Source organism: Rhineura floridana, chromosome 8, assembly GCF_030035675.1.
Source record: "Rhineura floridana isolate rRhiFlo1 chromosome 8, rRhiFlo1.hap2, whole genome shotgun sequence".
Classification (NCBI taxonomy): Eukaryota; Metazoa; Chordata; class Lepidosauria; order Squamata; family Rhineuridae; genus Rhineura; species Rhineura floridana.
This window is the reverse complement of record NC_084487.1, coordinates 46,821,442-46,841,135: the sequence shown is the minus strand read 5'-3', so window position 1 is coordinate 46,841,135 and position 19,694 is coordinate 46,821,442. Positions and strand designations below refer to the sequence as shown.

Genomic DNA, 19,694 nt, shown 5'->3' with positions numbered 1-19,694 from the left:
CAAGCATCCTTTCTCAAACTGACAATTATATGTCACAAGCAGAATATAATTGAAGAGAGATTAAACTGTGTAATGGCAGTTAGGTAAAAACTATAATTTTTAATTATAATTTTGTATTATAAAATTTATACCCTGCTCTTCCTCTCAAAAGGAGGACTACAATAAGTACTGAGTAAGATGTTGGTCTATCGAAGGCAAATGCCTTCCTAATAACTATATCTAATAGGGTTGTACCCAGGCATAAATTAAAACTACAACAAAACACATGCCATTATGAAAAATGGCAGAGGATTCCAGTTCACTGGCAGACACTAGGACAAAATACAAGCTTAGTAGTTTCAAGTGGTTATATTCAACATCCCAACTACCTGTTAGTTGAATTTTTGAATGCCTAAGAACCAAATAGTTTCAAATATACATTATTCTGGTTACACACTTACTTGCTGTCATCCCAGCCTGTGGCTGCCCCATCGGCCCTTGACTGATGGGAGCTGGTGGTATGCCCGGGGCATTTGGTATCATATTCTGCCTCTGCAGCCTGGTCCTCCTCTTTTCCTCTAGTTCCTTCTGGATCTTATAAATTTTCTCTGCTAATAAATGGTAGTACTCTGCCTGTAATGAGAAAAGAATAACAGATGCATATAGAAGAAAAGATAGCAATGTGTGTATTTCCAATCCAACAGAGACTGAAGAAATCCTCCAGCTGCACTATATTAAAACAGGCTTTTTTCCTACAAAGAAAACAGTGGCCACATTCTCATTAGAATTTCATTTTTATTCCACACTAGTAAAATGCTATGGGGAGTGGGAAGCCATGGTACTGTGAAGTAACAGGGGGGTGATCTTAAATTTGTAATTCTAGAAAATCAAGCTTCAGTGCCCTACCTCTTGCAACAACAGTATTCAGTTTGCCCTGCAAACCCGACAGATTGTTCTATAATTCAAGGGCATCTTCTAGGTTGCAGAACTAGGCTGACCATTGAGTCAGCTGACCCTATGGGCCAGTATCTATTCACCAGGCCCTATTAAATACAAGCCTCAAAAATACAGTCCAAGTAACTCATTGGAATGAAACTGCCTAATATCTTACTACTAATCCTTGATTGTGACTCTGGAACTCAACTCCTGCCTCTGGGTTCACTTGAACTGACAGCTAGCTCCTCAGAATATAAAGGCCCAGAGCCTGCCCTTTGCTTGCAAGTACCCAGTGTCAGGCATGGTAGCAGATTTGTCCCCAGTGCCACAGAAGTAAAGTTACATAAATGGGAGTAAGTGACAATCTTTTGATTATATGGACAAAAGTAAAGGAGCATACTCGGGGACACTGAAATGCAGGTTAAATCTGCCCCCTGCCCCTGGGGTCTCCAAGTTCCCTGAGGAGAGCAGGTTTTCTTGCTCAGTCTTGCTAAATGCTGTCCAATTAATTCAGAACTAGACCTTCACCTCCCCAACCTAGCTTCTGTTCCTTAGTTAAAATAGCAGAGGAAGGAAACCTCTGGTCGTTGGTCCAAACATGGCCTGCCATGTGGTACCAGGTGTGGGACAAGTAGAGATATGTCTGCCAATGCACAATTGGGAGCCTTAAAGCGCACTCCTAACCATGCACTGGCAAACACAGGTTTTGGCTCTAATTCCCATCAGCTGATGTGTGGTTAAGCCAAAGCCTCAGGATCTTTAAAGCACTGTGCAGGACTCTTTGCAATGACCTCACTATGACAACAGGCAATTGACACGCAAGGATCTGGCCTTTTGCAGCCAAAAAGATTCCCCAGTCCTGAAACAGAGTATGTCTAAATCTTTGGAATTAACTTCACAGATAACAAGGCATTTACTACAAACGATGACTTACTGGTATTGCTGAAGCATTCTTCCAGATACTTGTTTTATGTACATATACATACTAGTATAATGGGAAAGACCACAGGTGGTTTTTGATTTTCATATTTATAGAAGTGACAGGACAGGATTTAGAAATTAATAAGAGGAAAATATGACACCAGAAAAATTACAAATGAACAACTTACCCTGCTATTTGCTGATTCATACATGTCCCCTTCTACTTTCCGAGCATAGGAAACAAGATTTGCCATGCGTCTATCTTTTAGTGCTGCAGGGTCAGGAGTTGGAAATATGGCTTGTACTCTACAAGAATACATAGGGAAATGTTGAATTATGATCTTCTGCACTTCTGGATCAAAAAATCTAATGCCCACAATCACTATTTCAAGATATAACTTTTTGTACAATATGTTCAAAATATTATATAATGTAAACAGCAAATTTTACATGTAAATTTTCGTCCCAGTTTCCTTTAGGAATAGAAAGCAAGTACTTGGACTGATGAACCCATTGCCATCCATTTTCAGAAAGAATATTTAAGTGGAGTCCCTCAAGGATCGGTATTGGGACCTGTACTTTTCAACTTGTTCATTAATGACCTAGAATTAGGAGTGAGCAGTGAAGTGGCCAAGTTTGCTGATGACACTAAATTGTTCAGGGTTGTTAAAACAAAAAGGGATTGCGAAGAGCTCCAAAAAGACCTCTCCAAACTGAGTGAATGGGCAGAAAAATGGCAAATGCAATTCAATATAAACAAGTGTAAAATTATGCATATTGGAGCAAAAAATCTTAATTTCACATATACGCTCATGGGGTCTGAACTGGCGGTGACCGACCAGGAGAGAGACCTCGGGGTTGTAGTGGACAGCACGATGAAAATGTCGACCCAGTGTGCGGCAGCTGTGAAAAAGGCAAATTCCATGCTAGGGATAATTAGGAAAGGTATTGAAAATAAAACAGCCGATATCATAATGCCGTTGTATAAATCTATGGTGCGGCCGCATTTGGAATACTGTGTACAGTTCTGGTCGCCTCATCTCAAAAAGGATATTATAGAGTTGGAAAAGGTTCAGAAGAGGGCAACCAGAATGATCAAGGGGATGGAGCGACTCCCTTACGAGGAAAGGTTGCAGCATTTGGGGCTTTTTAGTTTAGAGAAAAGGCGGGTCAGAGGAGACATGATAGAAGTGTATAAAATTATGCATGGCATTGAGAAAGTGGATAGAGAAAAGTTCTTCTCCCTCTCTCATAATACTAGAACTCGTGGACATTCAAAGAAGCTGAATGTTGGAAGATTCAGGACAGACAAAAGGAAGTACTTCTTTACTCAGCGCATAGTTAAACTATGGAATTTGCTCCCACAAGATGCAGTAATGGCCACCAGCTTGGACGGCTTTAAAAGAAGATTAGACAAATTCATGGAGGACAGGGCTATCAATGGCTACTAGCCGTGATGGCTGTGCTCTGCCACCCTAGTCAGAGGCAGCATGCTTCTGAAAACCAGTTGCCGGAAGCCTCAGGAGGGGAGAGTGTTCTTGCACTCGGGTCCTGCTTGCGGGCTTCCCCCAGGCACCTGGTTGGCCACTGTGAGAACAGGATGCTGGACTAGATGGGCCACTGGCCTGATCCAGCAAGCTCTTCTTATGTTCTTAAGTGTCTAGAAAGCTTAACTATCATAAGCTAAAACAGCTGAGGAACAAAATGAAAAAAGAAAATGGAGAATATATCTTTCTAGGAAATAGCCCAGTTTAAATTTTAACCAAGTTAGAACAAAACAGGCCTCTCGACTGAATTGCCTAGCTCCAGTTTATTTTATTCTTATTTTCTTATCAGCTTCTGAGAAAGGTTAAAAACAAACACAGATGGGAATTCTCTAGCTTTACTGGCCCAACAGAGGTAAAAACTGTCATACTGAACTCACTGAAAGCTTGTAACTTCCAGATTGCACAAGCTGCCTTATTTAGGCATAGGTGTTCAATACAAAATGTGAGAATAGCTATTGTGATGCTAGGTCACAGCCGACACAAATGCCTGGGATCAGAAACAGGGGAATCCAGCAGAGTATAGTCTGGTACAGCAGCCAAGCAGAGAAGGTCACAGTAATTGTTGCCTATGCAAAACGGAAGCTTTTATAACCTCGTCAGTTCAGGGGAAACTACTGGGCTGGTAGACTCACCCTCCAGCCTCAAACGATAGCCCTCTAAACCTTTCCGTCTGTAACCTGAAGTGGTTTTCCACAAGGGGCAGCAGAGCACAGAACCAAAAAAGCTCAGAGGCTCCTAACAAAAGGCAACCTTTCACTCACATGTGCTTTTAGTAGAATGTCTAAATATGAGCCAAAGCTTGCCAATTCAGACACCTATTGTCCCAATAAAAGTTGTCTTCACCGGGCCAAAAGACAGCCAACAAACCCAAACTCTTCCAGTCAGCACAATATGTGAAATCTGATTATGAAATGTCCCTGTATCATCAGTGTGGGATCCATCAAACAACATCCTTTCCTATAATGACAGTAAAAGGACCCCTGAAATAAGGAGGCAAACACAGAGCTTGGGCTCTCTCTTTTCAACTCAACTGCTTTTCTCCATCACCAAGAAATGGCAATGTACTAGATTACATGGATACCTAGTATATCCTCTTAATTCAGGTGTTGGCATAAAGTAGATCTGGATCTACTGGTAGATCTCTGGATGATTTGCAAATCCACAAGGGTTTGATTTCCAACTATTTGACGATGACAACAATGAATTTCCCCTCCTCCAAAAAAGTAAACTTTGGGGAGGGGAAAATAAGCACGTGGTTTTTCTGTGGAAGAACTCTGATCTAATTTTTGATACTGAAAATAATATTAGTCTGAGCATGTGCTCAGCCTCAGAGGTACTGAATTTGAAGTATGCTCATCCCTGCCTCTTGTTGGTGAATTAAAAAACAGGGCAGATTCCACAAGCCTGAAGTCTTCCATCGCTGGCTTAGTATTATTTAACTTTATTTAAGACATACATTACTTAATCATTTGCATTTCTAAGCAGTGTATCTAGTACACTTAAAATAGATGATTTATAACAGTCATAGTAGTATAGTCATTAGAAAGTTGTATTTAGCTGGGGGGATTATCATAATTATCATTACTGCCCTTCCTTCACTAGTAGGCCCAAGGGCAGATTAAAGAAATTTAAAATACAGTATTAAAAACAATTAAAACATATTACATTCACAGGAATAGAGTGGATCCTAAAAATATACATCTCAAGTGCTGAAGGCCAGGGTAAAGAGGTGTATCTTTAGTATTCACCGAAAACTGTACAGCAAAGATGCTAGGCAAGCCTCCGTAGGGAGGGAATTCCATAATTTAAGAGGCTGCCACAGAGAAATCCCTCTCCTGTGCCAAAACCACCCCTGAACTTCTGAAGGTGGCAGAACTACCAATAAGGCCCTCTCTGCTGATCTTAACACCCGAGAGGGTTTGCTGGGAAGGCCAACCATCTCTCAGATATTTGGGGCCTAAGTCATTTAGGGCTTTAAACATCAATGTGAGCACCTTCAATTGGGCCCAGAAACAAACTTGCATCCAATACAACTGTTTTAGAACAGAGGTTATATGAGTTCTAAAAGCAACCCCAGCCAGTAATCTGGTTGCTGCATTTTGGACTAGTTGAAGTTTCCAAGTCATCTTCAAGGACAGCCCTGCGTAAAGGGTATTGCAATAATCCAATCTGGAAATTACCAGTGCATGGAGTACTGTGGCTAAGTCATCTCTGTCCAAAAGGGGCCATAGCTGGCGAACCATCTGGAGCTGGAAATAAGCACTCCTAGCCACAGAGGTCACCTGAACCTCTAGTGACAATACTGGATCCAGGAGTACCCCCAAGTTACAAACCTGCTCCTTCAAGGAAAGAGCAACCCCCATCTTCTTCTTCCCATCTTCTGGACTCAAAAACTTGGAACACACGACAACCCTGTCTCTTCAGGATTCAGTTTCAGTTTGTTGGCCCACATACAGCCCATCACTGTCTAGTGCCTCAACCACCTCTCTCAATTGAGATGGAACAGAAAGATAGAACTGAGTGTCATCTGCATACTGGAGACCCTTCACTCCAAAACTCCTGATATCTGCTCCCAGCGACTTCATATAGAAACTAAGTAGATATTCAAATCCTTGCTCAATTTATCGAGTGGCCTTGGGCAACTCAATGGCCTTCTTCACAGTTAAACCACAGTTAAATCAAACTATGATTTAATATGAATGAGAAGCATGCTGGTGCACACTCCTCACAAATTCCTATGCTCCTCCTCCCTCCTTCCTGCTGCTCCACAGACAAAACAAGCTCAAATGACTTGCCATGTCATCCAAACCTCTGGTTTGGTTCTTCTAAATGATGAGCAGCAACCAAGGTTTGTCCTGACAAAACAGAGTCTGACTTGTTCAGAGATGTGAAGGCCCAGAAAAAAACTAAAACAATTGGGGGGGGATTTTTTTGTGTAAACAAAAACAGAAAAAACTGTATGTGTGTCCCCCCCATTTTCCCTTTCCCCCCCAAACACCTTCACATCTCTAAACTTGTTTCGTCTTTAGCACAACAGAAGTGGGGAGGAGCACCATGAATCTTTTGAGCAATGTGCATCACTACATTAAACCACAGTTTCTTTAAAACTACGGTTTAATGTGACATGTGAACTGAGTCATCATCTTTCTGCCTAGCCTACCCAATCATGGTTGTTATGGGGAAAACCAAGTATACTGCCACAAGCTCTTTGAAGGAAAGGGGTGTTAAGATTTCTTTGGAAGGTTTTTAGTTATCACAATGTCTCTCTCCTAGTCCAACCCAAGCCAATGGAATCCTAATAAATCAGATAAAATGTTATGGGCATGGACAGGCTTGTATCCATTTGGTTGAAAGGGAGTCAGTTCAATCCCTCTACTGATTCCTTGGGGTTGCAGTTTCTATGACAGCTCCCATTTTGCCCTTCTAAATACCAAAATAAGGTTGGTAACCTAGGATAAATTAATTTGGGCAGAACTACAATGATCTGTGTGTTTGTTCACTCATCACATCCTGTACAAAGATTCCTTTTAGCCCTGGAAATGATTTGTGTCTTCTTGAAGGAGAGGGTGCGGAAGCAATCACTAGGAAATTCAGTTCTAATGACTAGAGAAAATGACAGCATGGATGGCATGCCAAATCTGGATCACACGATTTGGCCCCCTTGGCCGTCTCCTTTGTATTCCAAATACAGCAGTCTTTTAGGAGTTTGGTCTACATCCACTGGATAGAGTCCAATCAGCTAGGTAGCAAATCAGGAGTACTGCAATCTTTGGGGGTAAGATTGATTTGCTCTTTTCATTAGCAACTCTGTCTGGACTCCTGCCCAGTCTCCCACAACTCCCCTACAGGAACTATAATGTTGGATGAGGTGAGAAAAGCCAGTAATTCTGTATCACATATGGCAGGAATGCATCAGATATATTTAAAAGCTTTAAGTACATCTATCTCACAATTTCAATTCTTTTATCTGGAAGTCTGAGGATTTGGCAACCAATACTTACAGTTTATGAACAAGGTGATTTCTGAGGTCCTGAGTAATATCTTCATGCCATGGTTTTCGAATGCCGATGCCAGATGGATGTGATGCTGCTGGCATGGCCCCCAAACTGGCAACACTGGCATTTTCATTAATCATGGTACTGAAAAAAATATTAGGTGATCAAAAATACAATAAACCTTGTTAAGTGATACTCTCTGTATGAAAAGGCATTAGGAGTAATTACATATGGATGTGTCCTACCTATGTTCAGATTCCTGCTCAGCCACAAATGGATAGAGGATTTCTATCATATCCCCATGCATTAAAAATGCTGCAAACAATTTCCTAAACCCTGAACTTAGCATCCTTTTATGGACTTCTGAAAAGCTGTTTTGTGTAAAGAAAAACTGAAAATAAAAATTATAACCTAATACCTGGGGACCAAGAAGTAGCATGCCATTGCTGGTATCAAAATACAGATGTCATCATGTATATCTCACCAGAATCATGCACTGAGCACATATGGATGGTCTTGCATTCTTATTTAATGCCAAAACACCTGGGCTCTCCATTATGTTGAGTTCCAGTATTCATTCACTTTCTACTTCATAGATGGAGAAGCATGATTTTGGACATTAACTATAATTTCTTGCTTCTGGATAGTTCTGGGGGACTTGTTACAGCCCCATATAATTGCAAGAATTTACAATGGACAGGAGCTGGAGCTTCAGTGCCTCACTTGACCCTTGTCCCATGCAATGAGCAGCAGTAGCAGAATCATGCACAATAAGCAAACTTTAATGTGTAAAACCTATACAGGTTGTAACATTTAACTTTTTGCGGAACAGAACTTTTAGTACTGAAAGTGTGCATCATTAGCAGAATATGTAGTAAGCAATCACTTCACTGACAACATTTAAATGCCAACATTTTTCAGTAACCACAGAACTGGCTGTCCAAAGCATGAAGCAGCACTATAAAATTCAGAAGTGAGAAGCATGAATATTATTTATTTGATTTATATCCCACTCTTTCTCCCAGTAGTGTTGCAATGAGTTAAAATTAACAGTAGGAGTTCAGGGCAGCAAACAAAAGCACTGAAAACACCCTTTAACACATCATAAAAACAGACTTTAAACTATATTAAAACAAAAAACCCATTAAAAACATATTAAAACAAAACATCTTTAAAAGCATTTTAAAAACATATCTACTATGAATATCTACTATGAAAGCAATATGAATTATACTTTACCTATAGCCCTTTAAAAAAAGTGTTCAGGTACAGCTGATGCCCTATGGGACAACAGATTATCCCAATACTAGTCCCGTATGTTCATCTCATATTTAGATTAAATGCACAATAATGAAATCTCTGCAAAGAACTTTATTCACAGAGTTCAGGGATAAAATTTACTTTATTTTTGTTTCATTAAAAATCCCTCTTGTTTAAATCTACTATTGCATTGCTGTTGTACTATATGCCATTTTTGTGAATACTTTGCTCAAAGTATTATTCCAAAAGGTGCTTTCTAAACAATTATAAATAAACTTACTTTTGAGAATTCATAGCTGGATGCAACATTGGATCAGGCAGGAGACTCTGGGCTTGAACTCCTACACCTCCATTCACTCCCATAGGATTAGCATCTGGACAAAAAAACCCAGTAAAATATGCTTATTGTAGATTAATTGCTCTGGGTGATAAATTTGTTTCAGGATTTTATTTAACAAAATTTATATACCATTTGATTGTAAAAAAACCTCCAACTGGTTTACAAAAACATTAAAAATTATCAACAAAATTTAAAAAAATAATTAAAACATTTTTACATCAATTAAAACAGTAACTAAAAAGATTAAAATACATCAATATCTATGTGTCTGGAGAGGCTTGCCTAAACAAAAAAGGTTTAAGCAGCTGCCGAATGGAATACAGTGAAGGTGCTGATATTGGCATGGAGTTCCAAAGAATAGGTGAGCTGCCACACTAGAAAAATTATTTCTTGCAAGTGTGGAACAAGTATTATGCGGCACCTATAACACTGCTTGTTCTGCAGATCAAAGTTGGGCATACAAGCGGTAAGGTGGTCCCACAAGTAAACTGGTCCCAAGCTGTTCAGAGTTTTATGTGCCAGTAGTAACACCTTGAACTTGGTCTAGTAACAAATTGGCAACCACTGCACATCTGTGAGCAGACACATTATGTGCTGGAAGGGTCTAATTCTCGTCAACAACCTGGCTGCAGCATTCTGCACTAACTGCAGCTTCCGTGTCAAGTACAAGGGATGTCCTAGGATACATCTGCTCCTATCAGTGTTGGACAACATATTTTGGGCCCACTACAAAACTGCTTCTTTTCCCCCACGGGAACATGTAGGAGCACTCATTTATTTGGGTAGGGGGAAAGGGGAGCACTTGAGAGTACAGAGACCAATCTTGCTTTCTTGACTAAGTCATCTGAACTCCATGGGAATCACTGAGACCTGAGCAAGCCCTTCTAAGACTAATCTCAGTTCCATTTTGTGGCTATGCTAAAGAATGAAACCTTGAGAACTTGCTTTTGTCATATACAAAGCTTCAACCCACTATCACCCACTCCCTCAAAGAATGCATAACTTCACAAATGTAGTAGCTTTAGTAAAATGCAAGATCACATGGTTTAAGTTTTGATATTTTGGTTTTAATGCAGAATTATATATTTTATTTTTGTGTTGATGTTTTGAATTTGTTAGCTACCTTTTAAAAATAAGTTGGGGTATATATTTTTAAAACAAAATTATGAACTTACTTGTGGGATTCATGGGGCGAAGTCCCTGTGGCGACTGTCCTTGTTGCTGGCTCTTCACTTGAGCTTGAGTCTGTGTCTGCATCTGATTCCCTTGATACGTCAGCCCAAGAGCTGCATAAGCCCTCTCAATAGAACTGGGGTCAATCTGGCTAGTAGCATTTATATTGGGCGTTGTCTGCTGTCCTACTCCTACGGAGCCAGAATTTCCAAGTCCTACTGCAGCAACACCTAGTAATGCTAGAAAAAAAATGAAGACATGAACATATTCAAAAACATTTACTAAAATGATCTGAACAGGTTATCGCTCTTCAAAAGTCCTAGTAACAAACTGAGAAAACTTGTTGCGCTAAAATATTGCCCCATTTCTACTATATATTTAAAACACTTTTATATTACTTTAAACAGTCATGGCTTCTCACAAAGAATCCTGGGCACCGTAGTTTGTATTTATTGTATTTATACATTGCTTGTTTTTTATCTTTTTGTACACCGCCCAGAGAGCCTTCGGGCTTAGGGCGGTATATAAATAAATAAAATAAATAGTTTGTTAAGGGTGCTGAGAGTTGTTAGGAGACCCCTATTCTCTTCACAGAGCTACTAATTAAAAGGTGGCTTATTCCAACACTAAGATGTGGCTGCAAAAAAGGCAAATGCTATTTTAGGCTGCACTAACAGAATAAGTTTCCAATTCACATGAAGTACTAGTTCCTCTGTATTCGGCACTGGTTAGGCCTCATCTTGGGTACTACATCCAGTTATGGACACCGCACTGTAAGAAGGATGCCAACAAACAGGAACAGGTTAAGAGGAGGGCAACAAGGATGATCAGACGACTGGAAACAAAGCCCTATTATTATTATTTAAATTTATATCCCACCCTTCCTCCCAAGTAGGAGCCCAGGGCTGCAAACAAAAACACTAAAATCATCATAAAAACAGATTATATTAAAACAAAGCATCTTTAAAAATATATTAAAACAAAACATCTTAAAAAGCAATTCCAACACCGACGCATACTGGCATAAGGTCTTTCCTTAAAAGGCTTGTTGAAAGAGGAAGGTCTTCAGTAGGTGCTGAAAAGATAACAGAGACAGTGCCTGTTTAAAATTTATGGGGAGGGAATTCTAAAAGCAAGGTATCACAACACTAACAGTCCGCTTCCTATATTGTGTGCAACAGACCTCCTGATAAGATGGTATACGCCCCTCACCTGCAAAGCATAGTGATCAACTAGGTATATAAGGGGTAAGACAATCTTTCCGGTATCCTGGTCCCAACCTGTATAGGGCTTTCCAAAACCAGAACCTTGAACTTAGTCCAGTAGCTAATGGGCAGCCAGTGCAATTCTTTCAGCAGCAGGGAATACCAAGACGTGTTGGGAATACCCTTCCTGAGTAAGTAGTCACGCCATCACATTTTGCAACAGCTACAGCTTCCAGACCAACCTCAAGGGCAGCCCCACATAGAGCGCATTACAGTAATCCAACCTGGAGCTTACTAGTGCATGGACAACAGTGGTCAGGCTATCCCGATCCAGAAACAGCCACAGCTGTCTTACCAGCTGAAGCTGGTAAAAGGCACTCCTAGCCATTGAAGTCACCTGGGCCTCTAGCAACAAAGATGGATCCAGGAGCACCCCCAGACTACAGATCTGCTCTTTCAGAGGCAGTATGACCCCATCCAAAGCTGGCAACTGATCAATTATCCAAACTCGGGAACCGCCAACCAACAGCGCCTCCATCTTGCTGGGATTCAGACTTAGTTTACTGGCCTTCATCAAGCCCACCACTGAGTCCAAGCACCAGTCTAGGGCTTGCATGGTCTCTCCCGATTCAGATGTTATAGAGAAATAGAGCTGGGTATCATCAGTGTGCTGCTGACACCTCTCCCTAAATCTCCTAATGACTGCTCCCAAGGGCTTCATATAGATGTTAAACAGCATTGGGGACAAGATAGTACCCTGGCACCCCATAGCACAACTGCCAGGGGGTCAAAAAACATTCACCCAATGCTATTCTCTGAAAACAATCTTGGAGATAGGATCAAAACCATTGTAAAACAGTGCTTCCGATACCCATCTCATCAAGTCTGTTCAGAAGGGTACCATAGTCAATAGTATCAAAAGCCACTGAGAGATAAGAGGGTCGCACTTCCCCTGTCGTCCTCCCAATAAAGCTCACCCATCAGGGCAACCAAGGCTTATTCAGTCCCATAACCAAGCCTGACCCCAGATTGGAATGGGTCAAGATAATCTGTTTCATCTAAGAGTACTTTCAATTGCTGCACCACAACCCTCTCGATCACCCATCCCCAAAAAAGGGGGTATTTGTGCTCAGGCGGTAGTAGTCACAAACCAATGGGTCCAGGGTGGGCTTTCTCAGGAGCGATCGGATCACTGCCTCTTTCAGGGTGACTGGTACCACTCCCTCCTGCAATGACGCCTTGACCACACCCTGGATCCACTCAGTCAAACCCTCTTGGCAAGCTTTAATAAGCCAAGAAGGGCAAGGGTCAAGAAGACACATTGCTGGCCAAATCGTCGCAAGCACCTTGTCCACTTCATCAGGCTGCATCAACTTATGCCAATCCCGAGAAGCTGCAGCAGACATTTCTCCTATGTGGAGAAACTGAAAAAATTGAGAATCTTTAGCCTTGAGAAGAGAAGATTGAAGGGAGATATGATAGCAGTCTTCAAGTACTTGAAAGGTTGCCATACAGAGGAGGGCCAGGACCTCTTCTTGATCATCCCAGGGTGAGGGACATAGAATAATGGGCTCAAGTTACAGGAAGCCAGATTTTGACTGAACATCAGAAAAAACTTCCTAACTGTTACGAGTGGTACGACAATGGAAACAGTTAACTAGGGAGACTGTGGGCTCTCCAACATTGGAGGCATTGAAGAGGCAGCTGGACAGCCCTTCCAACTCTACTATTCTATGATTCTATTCCCAGAGCGGTTTAACAATCAATTTTCCCTGGGAATTCTAGGAATTACAGCTCTGTGAGTTCTGCTAACTGCTCTCAGCACCCTAAAACTACAGTTCCCAGGACTTTTTGAGGAAAGCCATGACTGTTTAAAGTGGTATAATATAGCCTTAAATGTATAATGCAGATGGAGCCTGTATCAATATGGTGCTTCAACAAATAAAGGTAAAAATAATTAAAAGGTGGCTTTTTTGGCAAACCAAAATGCTTTTCAGACTCACGTGATGTAACAGAAAAAATGGCCTCCAAAGCAGCAGTTGAGAGGGCATACTGTGACCTCTAATAGTTAAAGGTATGATTAAAGTTTTTATTGTGAGGAGGTGAAGAAGCACTACTTTTGAGACAAAACTAACTGGAAGAACACTCTGCTCAGCAGTAAAACTGTAGGTGTCACTTCTAAAAACTGTCATAAAATGATCCTCCATCATAATTTCTCAAACGGTATGCACATTTGTATTTTCATACACAATTTGGCCCCATGGTCTCTTATCCATCATTTCAGCTTAATCAAAGGCTATGTAGAGAGCCACTATGGTGTAGTGGTCAGAGTATCAGACTAGGCCCGAGACCAGTGTTCAAATCCCCACTCATCCATGAAGCTCAGTGGGTGGCCTTGGACCAGTCACTGTCTCTCAGTCTAAGCTACCTCACAAGGTTGTTGTGAGGATAAAAGTCAGGAGGGGGAGAACCACCAGCCACCTTGAGCTCCTTGGAGGAAAGGTGGGATACAAACGTAATAAATAAATAAATAAAGAGGGATTGGGCAGTACAAACTAGAAGCAGGGTTTGTTGTTCAAGCCTGCCTTTCCTCTCTCCCTCTTTCTTGGTCTCTGTTGAAAAAGAATGGTATGGGTCTTCCCCTGAAACTTGAGGAGTAGTGTTTAAATCCCTAAAATAAATAATTCTTGCAACCACCAAGAGATACCCTACTTTCATTCTGCATAACCCAACACAGTCGGGTGGACTGACAACTCTTTCTGACTAAGACAAGCCTGAGTTAACAACTTGTTCGTCTAAGCAAAGACCAACTGAGACATTCTTACTGTAGCCTATTAAGAACAGCTGGATGCTGAACAACTGAAGTTTATGTCAATGCTGCTGACATGATGGGAATGGAAGCTGCTGCCTACCACAACCGGGGAAGCTATGGCTGCATCCTACTATATTTACGGCCTGTCATTACAAGATAACAGCGAGACAGGAACAGAGGGCACATGTCTGTCCAGGAGCACTGACTGTTCGGTAGGTACTCCATGATTTACCATCTGGCTCTCTCACCAGCAACCTGACTATTTTAATAGTATTAAGAGAAACATTATGATAAATGGAGTGCTGATACTAAGCTGTAATGCCCTATATACATTTAAAAAACAACTACTTACATTGTTGGTTTCTTTTGTCCCCAGCATTCTTGAGAGGAAGACACACAGGACAATCATGTCGTGTACAATTCTTCCAGTGTGATATGATTTGTCGTGAAGATGCACAATGAGCCACTAAAAACATTAAAACACCATTTCGTTACACTTACAATTGCAAATGTCTTTGAGCCACCTATACATATTTAAATGTGCTACTGATGCACAGAAACTATGCAGAACTACTTGGAGCTCAGTGTGACTTACTCTTGTGGGTAAGAACATAAGAAGAGCCTGCTGGATCAGGCCAGTGGCCCATCTAGTCCAGCATCCTGTTCTCACAGTGGCCAACCAGGTGCCTGGGGGAAGCCCGCAAGCAGGACCCGAGTGCAAGAACACTCTCCCCTCCTGAGGCTTCCGGCAACTGGTTTTCAGAAGCATCCTGCCTCTGACTAGGGTGGCAGAGCACAGCCATCATGGCTACTAGCCACTGATAGCCCTGTCCTCCATGAATTTGTCTAATCTTCTTTTAAAGTCATCCAAGCTGGTGACTATTACTGCGTTTTGTGGGAGCAAATTCCATAGTTTAACTATGCGCTGAGTAAAGAAGTACTTCCTTTTGTCTGTCCTGAATCTTCCAACATTCAGCTTCTTTGAATGTCCACGAGTTCTAGTACTATGAGAGAGGAAGAAGAACTTTTCTCTATCCACTTTCTCAATGCCATGCATAATTTTATACACTTCTAATCATGTCTCCTCTGACCCGCCTTTTCTCTAAACTAAAAAGCCCCAAATGCTGCAACCTTTCCTCGCAGTCGCTCCATCCCCTTGATCATTCTGGTTGCCCTCTTCTGAACCTTTTCCAACTCTAGAATATCCTTTTTGAGATGAGGCGACCAGAATTGTACATAGTATTCCAAATGCGGCCGCACCATAGATTTATACAACGGCATTATGATATCGGCTGTTTTATTTTCAATACCTTTCCTAATTATCCCTAGCATGGAATTTGCCTTTTTCACAGCTGCCGCACACTGGGTCGACATTTTCATCATGCTGTCCACTACAACCCTGAGGTCTCTCTCCTGGTCGGTCACCGCCAGTTCAGACCCCATGAGTGTATATGTGAAATTAAGATTTTTTGCTCCAATATGCATAATTTTACACTTATTTATATTGAATTGCATTTGCCATTTTTCTGCCCATTCACTCAGTTTGGAGAGGTCTTTTTGGAGCTCTTCGCAATCCCTTTTTGTTTTAACAACCCTGAACAATTTAGTGTCGTCAGCAAACTTGGCCACTTCACTGCTCACTCCTAATTCTAGGTCATTAATGAACAAGTTGAAAAGTACAGGTCCCAATACCGATCCTTGAGGGACTCCACTTTCTACAGCCCTCCATTGGGAGAACTGTCCGTTGATTCCTACTCTCTGCTTTCTGCTTCTTAACCAATTCCTTATCCACAAGAGGACCTCTCCTCTTATTCCATGACTGCTAAGCTTCCTCAGAAGTCTTTGGTGAGGTACCTTGTCAAACGCTTTTTGAAAGTCTAAGTACACTATGTCCACTGGATCACCTCTATCTATATGCTTGTTGACACTCTCAAAGAATTCTAATGGGTTACTGAGACAGGACTTTCCCTTGCAGAAGCCATGCTGGCTCTGCTTCAGCAAGGCTTGTTCTTCTATGTGCTTAGTTAATCTAGCTTTAATAATACTTTCTACCAGTTTTCCAGGGACACAAGTTAAGCTAACTGGCCTGTAATTTCCAGGATCCCCTCTGGATCCCTTTTTGAATATTTACGTTACATTTGCCACTTTCCAGTCCTCAGGCACGGAGGAGGACCCGAGGGACAAGTTACATATTTTAGTTAGCAGATCAGCAATTTCACATTTGAGTTCTTTGAGAACTCTCGGGTGGATGCCATCCATGCCTGGTGATTTGTCGGTTTTTATATTGTCCATTAAGCCTAGAACTTCCTCTCTCGTTACCACTATTTGTCTCAGTTCCTCAGAATCCCTTCCTGCAAATGTTAGTTCAGGTTCAGGGATCTGCCCTATATCTTCCACTGTGAAGACAGATGCAAAGAATTCATTTAGCTTCTCTGCAATCTTTCTTTAGTACATCTTTGACTCCCTTATCATCCAAGGGTCCAATCGCCTCCCTGGATGGTCTCCTGCTTTGAATGTATTTATAGAATTTTTTGTTGTTGGTTTTTATGTTCTTAGCAATGTGCTCCTCAAATTCTTTTTTAGCATCCCTTACTGTCTTCTTGCATTTCTTTTGCCAGAGTTTGTGTTCCTTTTTATTTTCTTCATTCGGACAAGACTTCCATTTTCTGAAGGAAGACTTTTTGCCTCTAAGAGCTTCCTTGACTTTGCTCGTTAACCATGCTGGCATCTTCTTGGCCCTGGCGGTACCTTTTCTGATCTGCGGTATGCACTCCAGTTGAGCTTCTAATATAGTGTTTTTAAACAACTTCCAAGCATTTTCGAGTGATGTGACCCTCTGGACTTTGTTTTTCAGCTTTCTTGTTACCAATCCTCTCAACATTTTTAAAAAATCTGGCTAGCTCCCAGAAATTAAAACACTTTCTCTACTCTTCTTCTGACTGGTAAGTTTCAATCAACTAAGATTTCCATAGACATATCTCATCCAAGGCAGATCCAGACTTCTCTGCACTTGGCAACAGGTCATCCAGTTACTGGCTCTCGTTATTTCCTACTGCACAGTGGGGGCTGAAGTGTGTCTGTATTTCTCATCCTGACCTTGTAATTTCACATTAAGCACAAATTACTGCAAACCATCTTTTTAGACAGTATTGGCTTCCCATTAAGAGTGAAAACATTTCCGGGGGGGGGGGGGGGCCTTGACCTGTGGTCTTTTACAAGACCACAGATTTCTATGAGACAAAGAGCTTTACTTACCCTGGCAGGATTTTCCAGCCTGGCAATGCGTCATGTGATTGAGGACATTCTTCATGGTTCGACAATGAGGGAGGTTACACTGTCGAACCTCACCATTTGCTTGTTCCCGTCGCTGACATTTGTGGGCATGTAAGAGGAGAACAAGTTGCTGCTGAATGAGCTTGCGTTTTTCTGGGTCTGCAGTAGGTGCTCCTGATCCCATACCCTGGGGGGCAGTTGACACCATCCCAGCCTGCTGAACTGGAGGAGTCTGCTGTTGACCCTTCAGAGGAAAACAGAGAAGACAAATGGAAGTCTAATCATGATTGTTCTCTGTATGTTGGCAAAACACAAAAAAAGTTATTCTTATTTTGAAACATTTTGCTTAAGGCTGTGGAAGCAGGAACTATATCAATTACCTTAAGATAACCTTATAAATCCTTCTCTCAGAGCCATGGCAAGTTAGCAAGTTGTTTATTCCTGTGCAGAAAGAAAGCCCATTCTTCACCAGAGCTCTACAAAATCAACATAAAGCCTAGAGTCCTTAAAGAATGCAGCTGCACAACACAGTCTACTCATATCATGAATATGGAGAATAGTTGCATTACTCAATATTTTCTAGCCTCTGGCAGCTAACATAAACATATCTCTACATATGGAGCAATACAAAGGGCAGATCAAACAAAGCAGATATAGCTATTGTAGCCACTACCAACGTAACATAGTAAGCTGTACTATGGCTGAGGATGCTGACTGGAACAAGATGCTCCTTCTGCTTCGCAACTCCCCTGCAAAGCCATTTGTGAGGGTGATTTTTGTGAAGTGGCAAGGCAAGCACTATTCCATATTGCTTTTTATGCAACTCAGTCTTTTACACAGAGAGCTTGATTTTATTTCATTTTAAGGATATCCAGGTTCACTTCAACATCAACTTGGAGGCAACCAATCATTTTTCTCTTTTAACATGGGGTCAAGTTATGAGAGTTCAGCACATATTAACACTGCACCTTCACCAGAAGAAATTTAGTTTTCCAGCTAGCACCAAACTCAGTAGTAAAGGGATCATCATTTAGTCATCATTATGGAATGATCTTTATGATGAGGTGTGCCTGGCGCCAACACTGTTATCTTTTCGGCACCAGGTCAAGACTTTCCTCTTCTCCCAGGCATTTTAGCATGTGCTTTTAAATTGTATATGTGTTTTTAATGTTTTTAATTGCTGTAAACAGCAATTAAATGAAATGTGATTTTAATGTAAATTGGTTTAAAATTGAGAGCTTCGGCTATGGGGCAGTATACAAACACAATAAACAAACAAACAGTCCTTCAGTTGCAGCCAGTTTTCAAAAATACTGGAACTTCACAGTATCCAATTACAACTGGGCACCAAAGAAAGACTAACTTGCTCTAGTCTGGATACAGGTTTTTGGAGCTTTCCTCTGCATTACTGACGTGTGATCCATACTTTATCTCCCCCAAACCATCTACAACAAAATACTACAACTGAAGTATCATTTTCCAATGCTGCACAACTTTCAGAATTTTGACTCTTCACATTTATGCATATTATGACTGTTCATGCTAAAACCTCACTGAAGTGAATAAAATTTCCCTATGCAGATGGCAGGATTATGGCATTCATGAATAACTTGATTCTGAGCTATTTGAAATGCAAAGACCAAAAGTTTCAAATTTTTACCAGAGCCACAAGTTTTAATTGGTTTACCACAAGATTAATTAACTCATATTTTAGTTGATTAAACCCAATATCCTCCTTATTAATTACAAGAAAACTAATGTACTCTATTTTAAATTTACTAATTTGACACTACTTTAGTTCTACTATATTATTGTAATAGGGAATGAAAAGATAGGAGTGGTGTTAAAACTGTTGCACCTTCTTAAAAATCCTACTTCATGGCCTTAGTAATGTGTATCCTTATTTAAATGGTATAGATTATACTTTTTAGCAGATTGACAAATTTTAACTGAATCCATTGATAATCCTCAAAATTATCAATGCAGTAACAGTTTAGTGACTCCCATTTTAAATTAACTGGTGTATCCCACTCCAATTGGATTTCAATTACAACTGATAATTTTAATAGAGTAGTATTCCTTTGTAACATACCGAATTAGCATAATTCATATAGCAGGGCTTTTAAAGTGCTCTTTTGCTAATGCTAAACAGATTAAGGCACACAAGATTACACTGGCCCAGTTTGCACATAACATTAAATGGCAGTTTAAAATAAACTATGGTGTAACGATTCGTTCCTCTCCTGCTCCTGT

General features: G+C 40.9%; 1 protein-coding gene across 1 annotated transcript in view; it reads right to left on the bottom strand.

Moving 5' to 3' along the window:
• EP300 (E1A binding protein p300) overlaps nt 1-19,694 on the bottom strand; it is a 100,360-nt gene that overhangs the window by 36,717 nt on the left and 43,949 nt on the right. Inside the window, exons 4-10 of the mRNA XM_061639242.1 lie at nt 17,424-17,685; nt 14,521-14,634; nt 10,154-10,390; nt 8,919-9,012; nt 7,385-7,522; nt 2,025-2,142; nt 441-612 (exon numbers count right to left, since the gene is read on the bottom strand). Of these exons, the coding sequence (XP_061495226.1) occupies nt 441-612; nt 2,025-2,142; nt 7,385-7,522; nt 8,919-9,012; nt 10,154-10,390; nt 14,521-14,634; nt 17,424-17,685 (1,135 nt within the window). The remainder of the gene's footprint in view (nt 1-440; nt 613-2,024; nt 2,143-7,384; nt 7,523-8,918; nt 9,013-10,153; nt 10,391-14,520; nt 14,635-17,423; nt 17,686-19,694) is intronic.